Below are 11523 nucleotides of genomic sequence, written 5' to 3' on the forward strand. Positions count from 1 at the left end.
TTTTGCTTATAATGTCTTTAAAATAGAGTAAAATAAAATCCAATTACTATTTTGCAAAAGGTTGCAAGAGGCAGATTCTAATGCTAAACAGCTTGCCATTGTGTCGGTAAGTGACTCTTTAATTTCTTGTTTATAGAACTAAAAGATAATATTGACATATTACATATTTATATTGCATTTAATTTGAATTTTCCTATTCTCAATTTTCAATATCTATTATAATTCATGGTTCTATTTACATTGCTTTCAGGCTCTATTACGTCTAAAAGATGAGAGTACTGGATATATACTACCAAATAAACTTGTTCTTGAAATTGGTAAATAATATGTTTTTCAATAGTTAGAAATTTTTTGTTTAAATATTAACAATTTAATTATATAATATATGTTAATTTAAACTTTTTTTTCTTTTCAGCTAAGCATATGCCAATCACTACAAGCAAGCTATCCATGTTGTTGAAGTCAAACTACCCTTATCTTGACAACAATCTTGATGTTATCGTCAACATAATTTGTTACGCTATTGAAAATGCTGCTGCATTTGAAGAAGTTGCTAGTCTATTGAAAGAAGGAGCTGATATTGCTTCCATTAAGGAAGTAACTCAACAATTGAATAATGACACAGTTAAATATGAATGTTTAAGCATGAATTTGTCTATTTTATGTCTAGATATTGTTATACTTATAAAGATATCTATAAACTTGTATGATAGTGAATTGATTATATGATAATAATATTTTTTAAATTTATTTTCTCAACAATATTTATAACTATCTTATTAATTAGTATCACAGATTAAAACTTTTTATATTATACGTGAAAAATATTAATCTATTTCGTCATTAGAACTTTTATACTTAAATGCCTCGCCAATCCAATCATCAATCCAATTTTAAAAACATTACAAAAGATTGGCAACTTGAAAATCACAATATATTGTCAAATGGCCTAACAAATAGCATTTCAGAATTTCTAATGATAAAATGATTATGTTTTCCTAATATCTCTTCACCAAGATTTGTAAAACTTAATAATTCTTGCAAGTCATGCAACTAGATGAAACCTCTAAAGGCCAGATAACTTCAGATATTACATGAAAAATATATATATATAATGAAATGTCCATCGAGTTCCAAATACACGTAAAAATAACTGCATTTGCGCTTCCATCCACCAGAAGGTAGAATTCAGTCAAAAGTTTTTATATAGTCTACAAGAAAAATAAAAGCACAGAGTGTGCCCAATTTTACACATATTTTACTTCTACACTGAGCTTCCCAATATGTAGTTGGAATTAGCTTACACTTTCACAGAACCATTCTACAATTTTTTTAAATCGCAGATTGTAAACACTAGAATGAGAACATTATGTTGGAACAAGAAAATGGCCTTCTTCTTGACTATTGATCCATAGTAAAGGAGTAGCCATCGCGAGAAAAACAAAAGAAAGGCCACAAACAAATTTACGTTTAATCTTTTGAAGTGGCTTTTTAATGAGAACCGTCTGAGTAACATATCTACTTTCAGGAACCATCTCTACAAGCCTCTGCATATCAGCATCCCCAGGAAGGTCATCTGTTGATGAGACTGACTCTGCTCCACCTTGGAACTGAACATCACCATATAAGCTTCCATTCTCTTTAGAATCATACTTAGCATTATGTGCAGTGCCATTCTGATCATATTGAGAATTAGAATAAGATGCTGGGCTCCACTCAATATTGCCTGATGATAGACTCTTGATCATTCTATTTGGTTTTTCAGAATAATCTGAGCTCTCATCATTTGGGTCTTGAAGAGAGTGAATAAGCTTCCTAGGAGTCTTAAAGATTTTGATGCTGTCAACATTAACTTCCAGGCGTGATCTCTGTGTACAGGAGAGATGATTAAACTCGTTAGAATAAAGGAACTTTGTGATTTTAGTCACAAACATGCCAGCTTAGGAAATCATTGAAGTTTCAATTAACAAAAGAAGTTATTTGACTTGATGTACTGCCATAAAATCAGCAGCTTTATAGTCCACTAAAAATAAGTTTGCTTATAGTTTGAACTGATGTGTATCACAGAAAAAACTTATGCTAAAGTAATGAAGCATTCATGTTTGTGCACATATGGTGCATAAAAAGTTAAAAACCCCATGCTAAGTAAATGTAAGGTAGAAATAAAATTGTATTTGAGTAAATGAAATAGTATATCATGATCAAAACTATGTTCTTTGTGCTTTCCTATTTTTTGTTGTCTTTTCTTCCTTCAACAATACCATTGTTGTTAATCATTATTTATTTATTTTTCTTCATTAAGCTTACTTCAAAGATACTACTAACAAATATATGTAAAAGGATTTGATGAGAAAATGAATAACAGTTTGAATTAATTATAAAACTGCAAGGACATGTAATAATAATTACAGGGAAACAACACAATAGTAGAAATCATTGAGATAAAAATCTTAGACTTGAAAATTCTAACTAGTGGAAAACTAATAGATCATAGAAGTGCTAAAAGTGATGAAGTGTAGTACAAAGGATAAAGGGAATTTGGAAATGGAAAAAAAAAGCTTGAGTCTATAATACAATTGGGAATTGGTTATACAATGTGACATGCAACTGATACAACCATTTCATGTTAACAGGGGAGGGGAAGGAAGGAACAACTTTGGAAATGCACATTTGTAGATTTTAAGTTATGAAGTGAGAGGGCAGTAAAGCTGTCTCTATAGCAAATGCAACTTCATTCCCAGAACTTCAACAAAATGTCTAACATTGGATACACTTACTAGGGGACTTGTGCAGGCACTTCTGGATACTCCTTGCCAAGGACTTCTGTGCAGGAAACCACCAAATTCCTCAGTCAAATCATCCCCTCCATTAGAAAACTCAAGATCCACAGTGTGGTCCAACAAGGCACTTCCCTGTCCTGCCTTGGAGAACAAACCATCCTTGAGAGACACATCAACCCCTCCATTTTCATGACTCCAAAGCTTCCTATTCACACTCCTTCGCTCGTAGAAGTTCTGGGAAGGCTGACTTGTTGAAATGGGAGACTCAACAAGGGATTCATATCCGTGGAAAAAGTCTAAGGTACGCGACTCAGGAGAAACAGATGTAGGAGAACGGTCTCCATCACCAGAAAAACTTTCTCCCTCCATATAGTCTTTCCTACTGAAATTTGATCCTGTCACAGAACCGGGACTTTTCACACATCTTGCATTTTTATCAATGGCAATTCTCTTAGCAATTTGCAAGGCCTCAAATGCAGCACCTTTGACATATGCCATTTTGTCTGACTGACACAGTTCCATCACCTCAATTATCTGCTCAACCTCTGAAAAAATGCTCCTAGGATCTAAGCACTTCATCAAGAAGTTCATCATTTGAATGGCTACAAATCGCTTCTGAGAATTCCCCTCCAAAACATCACCGCCAGCATTTAGTATTCGCAGTCCAGATTGTATGAGCAATCTAGCATAGGCTTCAACAATCAAAGCATTGCGCTTCGCCAGGGCCATAACCAGACCCATGTGTGAATTAGTCTGAGTGGACTTTCCCTCCAACGCCACAGCAACATTCTGGCAAACCCTGTTGACCATTTCATCTGAGGCGAAACGCCAGTTATCCGAATCCACAAGAGCTTTCAAGCAAAGGGCCGCACCGCAAGTCAAACTCTCTTGAGAACTAGAGAGAGAATCAGAGAGAGGCTTACAAAGAGAGTGAATTATATGCCTCTTCTTCTCTTCAGGGGTTGTGGGGTCAATTCCATATCTTGCTATAGCTGGAACCACCTTTGAGCAAGCCTGCTGAAGAGGGAATGACCCTGCACTTGAAGCTAAAGTCTGAACTATGGACTGCATAATGCTGTCTATCATGGGAACAATCTTCACTCCATGAACTCGAGCAAGAACCTCATACAGTGAAATTGTGAATTCTCCAGACAAAGTACCAGTTTCCTTAGTCTCAGAAACTTGTGCAAGAAAGATAGGAATTGTCTTCATGTCTAAATCTTTCACATATGACTTCAATGCTCTCATTGCAGATTTGCGAGAATCTGCATCCTTATCAAGATTTTGGATCTCTCTTTGTAGCACTGGACTCAGACTCCTTCTCATTGTGATTCTGGAGCTAAAACCAAAACCAAGCACCATAAGCAAAAATAACAATGAAATACTAAGCACAATGTGCAAATGCATAAAAAGATAGATCAAAGTTTTGATATTCCATTGCAGAACCACCCCCCCCCCAATTAACTTCTACTACAAATTCGAAGTTCATAGCATTTTCAGGCAAAATGAATAAAGGATTAATCTTGTAAACGGGAGAAATGAAAAATTGAATAAAGAAAATAAAAAAAAAGCAAATTATTTGAATTAAAGTTAGTTCATAGCTCAAAATTACTAATCTTGCAAATGGGACAATTGAAATATTCAAAATTGAATGAAAAACAAAAAAAAGAAAATTATTTGAATTAAAGTTTATATCACAAAGTAACTAATATTGCAAAAAGGTTGAAAATTTTACGATATTTTGAAAAACATGTGGCTGCAAACTCAATTGCCCCCTTTCCGATCTTGAATCTTCACCAATCAAATAAAAGAAAAAAAAACTTTTGGGCCATTAACAAAAACAGTAGAAAGTATTATCCAAATAATAATAACAGCATAAAGGAACAAAATGGAAGCACATTAAGGAGTGTTTTCAGCTCCTAATCGTAAATCAAACACTACAGAAAAAAAAAAAAAAAAGGTTAAACTCAGTAAAAAAACAGAAAAAGCACCTTTATATGTGTAAGAATGAAGGACGATGTTGAAGGTGAGTTGTGCAATTGTGGGTAACACTTAGAAGCAAGGAAGAGCAAGAGAGAAATTAGGTGTATGGTGGAGAGAGAATGAGAGACAATGTCTCTGATTTTTAGGGATTGTGTAATACGAGCTATGTGTGTGTTTGAATTTCCATTTCTGGCTTAACGTTGTTGGATTGTGTCGTTCGTTTGAATCATTGAAATTTTGAGTTGCTTTCTTTTTCAAAACTCTTTTGTCCAAATTCCACCGCTATCCTTTCTGTGTGTGGGTCCTACCATATTTTTAGAGACTAAAAACCCCTTGTTGGACCAAAATACCCTCCTCCAATGTTTTTAACTTTCTATTTTATTTATTTTTTGTTAAATTATAAATTTAGTTTGTGCAAGCGACACACTTTTTTAATTTGGTTCTTATACTTAAAGAGTATAAAATTTGGTTTCTATTTTACAATTTATATTAATTTTAGTGACAACGTGACTTTATAAGGTAAGAGACTAAATTGTACAATTTTTTAAATATAGAAATCAAATTGAAAAAGCATCTTAGATACAGGGATTAAATTTATAATTTAAAATTTTTAATATTTAAAATGAAGAAAATTATAAAAATATTTTAGCTAAAAGTTATGGTAAATTAGTATAATATATAATTTATAAATAAGTTATTATGACTGTAGACGTATTCTTTTTATATATTTTAGGTTAAATGTTATTAAATAAATTAATTTTTATGTCTATTAAATTGTGTTGATAAATATTAATTAATAAAAAAAAGTAATTATTAATTTATTAATGTTAAATAAAATTTATTTTATTGAATATTTTGTTAAAAATAATTAATAAATATTATTTAATGAAATTTTAATTAATAATTGCCTAAACAAATTTTTTTGAATTATAATATATTTTATTTAAAATATTTTGCAAAGAAATGACTAATAATTGATCAAATAAATATATTTGAATCTATTATATATTTTTTTAAAATTATAATTAATAAATAAAAAATAATAAATTTTTATTCAAAGTATAAAATAATTTATAATATATTTTATTAATAAAAGAATTAATACAGACTTTTTATTGATTGGAATTGTAATTAAAAATTGATTAGAGTAAGTTATTTGAATGTATAATATATTTTATTAAAACAATATTTAGTAATGTATAATATAATTTATTAATAAAAACACTAATGCAGGATTTTAATAAAAATGTAATTAATAATTAATTAAAGTAATTTATTTGAATGCATAATATATTTTATTAATAAAAGAATTAAAAATAATATTTAATAAGAAAGTAATTAATAATTGATTAAACAAATATATTTGAATGTATACTTTTTAAAATATATATATATATATATATATATATATATATCATACAGAATATTTAAATTAAAACAACTTAGTAATTTATTTAAATAATATTGTAATGCTTTTTATTTTATGAATAAAATATTTAAAAAATTTACTTTGAAGCAAAAAGATCTTTCCCAGAGAGGATAGCAGCAACAGCTCCAACGGTAAGGCCAAAGCTGATGCAGTTGTACTGAAATACAATAAAATGCAAGATTCAAAAATTAAGGCACTACCAGATCTGACACTGAAAAATAAGTGAAGAATAACAGGCATAGAACATAAGAATGTTCCAGTAAAACCTAAAAATGACCATGATCAATTAAGAATATAAGGCAATGTGCCATGCTAATTCACTTTTATTGCTCCTTGAAGGTTGATTGTCATGAACAATAACAAAGTACAGGACAGCTGGAAAGAATATCAGGACATCAGATGATAACACTGTCCACCTCATGAGTAGTTTTCTGCAGAAGTAAACTACAGTTAAAAACACTAATAAAAGTAGCAAAGTTTTAGTTCGTTTCAGTAGAAGGACTAACAAACAAATTTGAATAATTCAAACACTGAATAGTATGCATGATTTGAAAAGTGGCACTGAAATACCATTTCACTGTTCACAGAATATGTTGAATTACGAATGGAAAATGAGTAAAGTGCACACCCAAGAGATGACTCAAGACCTCTGGAAGGGAGAAGGGAAACAGAATCAGGGTGGAAGAATATTGAGGAATAGCCCATGAATGTAGCTCTGGTAATGGTAAACACTAAGAGGCGGGTAGTCAAGTGACCAAAAGTTAACATCCTAAAATTTTACTCCTATTAAAGTTACTAATTATATCAATTTAAATAAATTAAAATTAGATCATCTATTAAAAATTAAAATATATTTAATGAAATTTACTAAAAAAAAAGACAAATTAAAAAATATAATTATAAGATAACTCAATTTTAATAAAAATAATTATTAAATTTTTTTTAAATAATTTTAAACCATCTAAATTATAAATTACAAAAGTTATAATCAATTGAAAGAAAATAAAAATTAAAAATTAAAAATAAGTTACAAAATTGGTTTAAAAAGACTAAAATACTCTTAAAATAGGCTTAGAATGATTATTTAAATTGGACAAATAAATAATCATAGAAATTTCTAAAATTTGGACCAAATGAGGTTATAGTTATTCAAGAATTGAGTCCAAACCTCAAATAAAAAATTTAAACTAATGAAAGGATCAAGACAAATGGAGTAAAACTTCTAATTTTTTAATCTTATCTCATCCAATCTAATTGACACAGTTTTGGATATAAAAAGAGAACTCAATTTATCAATAATTGGACAAAGAATTAGCTGAAATAAAGTAAAACAATAACAAGGAAGACTTAATTTACTAAAACTCTTTAAAAATGACAGAGTCAATAGTTCAATCTCTAACTAAGAAATCTAACCAAATACTAACCAAATTCAGCTAAAAATAGTGTTATGTGAGAAAAAATAATTAAAATGAGTAACCAAGAACTAAAATAGCACACTTAGGCAAACTAGATGACATCATAAGGGTAAATATCTACTTTAAGCATGATTATTAGAGATTGCTTTTTACCATGATAAAATCTGAATTTAGAAAAGGTTTCAACAGCAAAGCTACTCCAATCAAACCCCTCCACGTGGTGGTAAACTTCCTACCCCATAAAAGCCAAAAAAAATTAAAAACATCTCCCAAAGACAAAGCCAATTTCACATGTAAAATGAAGTAAACTTGAAGATTTAGCCAAAATTTCTAAATCCAGCCAAACCAAGCTCTTTTAAACATTTGACCACATCCAACACATACCAAAAATAAACTCCACCACTCAACAATATTACTCTCCAAGCTAACTAAGTAGGAAAAACTCCAAAAGCACTAACAACCTTACCACCAAATTAAGTAAAATAACTCAAACATTTAAGGACTTTTTTGGGCACTCTCAAAACTGACTTGGAAAGGTAGTAAAGAAGCTCAAACCGGACCAAGTGAAAGTGAAGAAAGAAGAGATCAACACATCTTTGCAACCACACTCAAGAAGACAAGACAAAATCAAGTAAGGAAGGGGAGTATAGTTCACAAATTACGAAAATAATTTTGCTATTTAATTTTTTTAGTGAAGGGAATCCCTTAACCTTTGTATTAAATGAAAATTTTATAGTTATAATTGATATATGAAAATAAAATTGATTGGAATAAGAAAATCTAAGGAAATCATTAAAAATGGCAAAAACATAAAATTTTGCAGAAAAATCTTAACAAATTGTAAATGAGTATTTTGAGAGAATTTTGTTGATGACTTTCTTTATTATGCATTATTATTATCATGCTATTATAATGATTATATGTGAATCCATATATTAAAATTGTTTAAACATTCTTTTAAAATTTTCTAAAAAATCAAGTGTTTTCTTTCATAAAATGTCTGTTATTTCTATAAATATCCTTTTTCATGCATGATTTGAGTTGTAATTTTTTTTTTTATCACTATATGGCATAAATACACTAACTTTAATTAAAAATTCATGATTAGACCTAGGTAGAGCATAAAAAAAAATCATAAATTTTTAATAGAATTTACTGTTGTGAGATAGTTATAACTATTTTTGTATTATTTTTAATTTTAGAAAATTCAAAAAATTACAAAAAATTTTCTAGAGTATCAAAACATATTATTTTATTATTCTAGAGATCTTGGATTTATTTTAAATTTAAATGTATTTTTGAAGATTTTGGGTAAAAGAGCTAAAAGAAAATGATCTAAAATTGGAAAATAACTAAGAAATAATTTTGGACTCAAGGACATTTTTGGAACCTCTAGAGTATGAGATACATATGAATTTGACTAATTTATTGAATTAAATTTGAAAGATTGGACCTTTAAATAAGAAAATATCATGATTGGATCATAAATAGGCTTTTCAAAAAAATTTAAAATAATTAATCACATGAGTGGTAGGACTAAAAGAATATTTTTGACCATATTAAAACTTGGACAATGACTTAGAGGTAAGGAAAAAATATGCTGCACAACTTGAATTCATCAAGTTTGGTTAAAGGACCTCTTTGCAATTAACATATAGTAAAAGGATTAAAGTGCAAATAATGTAAAATATAAGACAACCTTTGCAACAAAAAAAAGTATTTTATTCATATAAACAGTTATATTGTAAAAAAAATTCCACTGGTTTTACTTTATTTAGATTTAAATTAAATTAGTTATGATTTTTCTAAGTTTCTGCTACATGAAAATAATATTTTGAGAGCAATATGCCTTGATTCAATTTTGTTTTAATATATATGTAGAGTTATTTTATATTTATTTTTATATTAAAATATACTTCTTAATAGAATGTTTCTCACTAATTTCACTTGATTTAGATTTGAAACAAAATATATATGAATTTTTTAATACTATAATGTGTGTAAATGATTTCCTGAGAATAACTCACTTTAAAATCTTTTCGTCTTAAAATTTATGCATGATATTATTTTATTTATATTTTTTTTCAAAAATTATACTTCATAAAGAAATTATGGTCACTGAGTTTGCTTAAATTGGAGTTAAAATAAAATACTTATGATTTTTCTAATATGTTGTTGCTGAATTATGCTAACCTATGACATATACTGATGAATTAAAGCATGAATTGATCTCTATAAATAATTTTATTTTGAATATATTTTTACTTAAAAATAGACATAATAAGGAGAATAACCTTACTAATCTCATTTTTTGGATGAGAATTGAATTTATTAGAAAGTTTACAATTACTAGAGTTTGGAAATGACATCATGTGAACAACAGAAAGAAATTAGGTTAAGTGTTACTTTCTGTGTGTTTTTTTATTTTTTGCAAAGAAGATACTTAAAGAAAGAGAATCTTATTGACTTTATGATTTTTGAAGATATAATGATTTAGTTACAAAATTTTCATTATTTTGGTGTTGGAAATGTTATTTTAGGAACAATAGAGGAAAACTAAGTTACAAAGGGCTCTCTATAACAATGATTTATGTTTTTATTTTTATATGAAATTACACATGTAAATAAAACCCAAATGATTTCATGATTTTTAGATTTGTATTAAATTAATTATGAATTTTATAAGTTGGTGCATGAAATCTAGAAAAATCTGAAAATAGTCATGTCCATAAAATGAATGATTATCTTTGTTTTGAGGGATGAATGATTATGATAGATATGTATCCAATGGATAAATTAATGGCTAAAATTTGTGTTGTGATTGCAAAATAATTCATAAAGATAAAGGTTGAAAATGCCAAGTATAGGTGAGAGACAAATAGTGTTGGTTTTAACATAAGGAATAGCAAAGTACCTAAGTCCTAACAAGAGACTAAACCTAGCTAATTTGTGTTATAGACAGTGAAAAATAGTGTGAAACACTAGGAGTGACCATAACATATTTTGAGCACTATTACTCGGTTCCTTGTTTGGGATATTGTACTTATGACACTATCTAAATTGCGGGCACGAAACTTCTAATCTTCAATCCAGAAATTAAGTAGAGAATTAATTATTCCATAAAAAAAGAATAATATATATAAAATACTCTGAGATGGTTTTTTTGAATTTATTAGTGATTATATTTATTAAGCAATTAGTATTGCCTTATGAAATAATTTGAGATGAGCTAGATGACTAGAAAAGAGTGATATGCTCGAAAAAAAAAAAAAACAAGGAGGGTATATGTAAATTATAAGTGCTTAGGATCTTTCCACCTAACCTTAATTTTCCTTTGATTTGCAATATACTTGAATAACCTAGGAAAAATAGGAAGTATGTATTATATTATCTACTGTTGAACAATTACTTTGTATGTATGCTGATATATATTATGTGTGGGATATATGCCTTCATTTATTTATTTAGCAATTTTAATTTATTAGAGTATCTAAGTATGATATAGTAACATAATAATTGGAACGTTCCATAAATCATTGCTTGAGCTTAAAATTTTGACTCGACTTTTTAGCAACCCATTTAAAATGGCTATTCTATTTAATCCTAACTTGGACGACCCATAAATAAAGTGAGCTAGAGTACTCAAGAATGGGGATAATTCATGAATCATTTCCTCTTGATGTATTACAACTTAAATAGTTTATCTATTTTGAGTTTTTGATCTTCGAAGGCAAAACAAATTATACCAAAATATCATAATAATATAAATTTTAAATAATTTACATTATAATGAGACAAATGAAAGAATTACAAATTTTTTCTTGAAAAAACTAACATCAAAATGATACACGTGACAACACCTTATTTGTTGCTCCAAATCAACTAACGTCATTAAATCAGAAGTTGACATATATTG

The 11523-nt window shown here is 28.4% G+C and overlaps 1 protein-coding gene across 1 annotated transcript; it reads right to left on the reverse strand.

The window, feature by feature from the left end:
* Window positions 1-1367: 1367 nt before the first annotated feature.
* On the reverse strand, window positions 1368-4713 carry LOC113866585 (protein SINE1-like). The gene is made up of 2 exons (XM_027501406.1): window positions 2778-4713; window positions 1368-1868 (listed from the first exon to the last, which is right to left on the reverse strand). The coding sequence occupies exons 1-2, from the start codon at window positions 4185-4187 to the stop codon at window positions 1368-1370; spliced, it is 1911 nt and encodes a 636-aa protein (XP_027357207.1). The 5' UTR covers window positions 4188-4713.
* Window positions 4714-11523: the final 6810 nt, after the last annotated feature.

The sequence above is a fragment of the Abrus precatorius genome, unplaced genomic scaffold, assembly GCF_003935025.1.
Source record: "Abrus precatorius isolate BTA unplaced genomic scaffold, Abrus_2018 Scaffold5, whole genome shotgun sequence".
Taxonomy (NCBI): Eukaryota; Viridiplantae; Streptophyta; class Magnoliopsida; order Fabales; family Fabaceae; genus Abrus; species Abrus precatorius.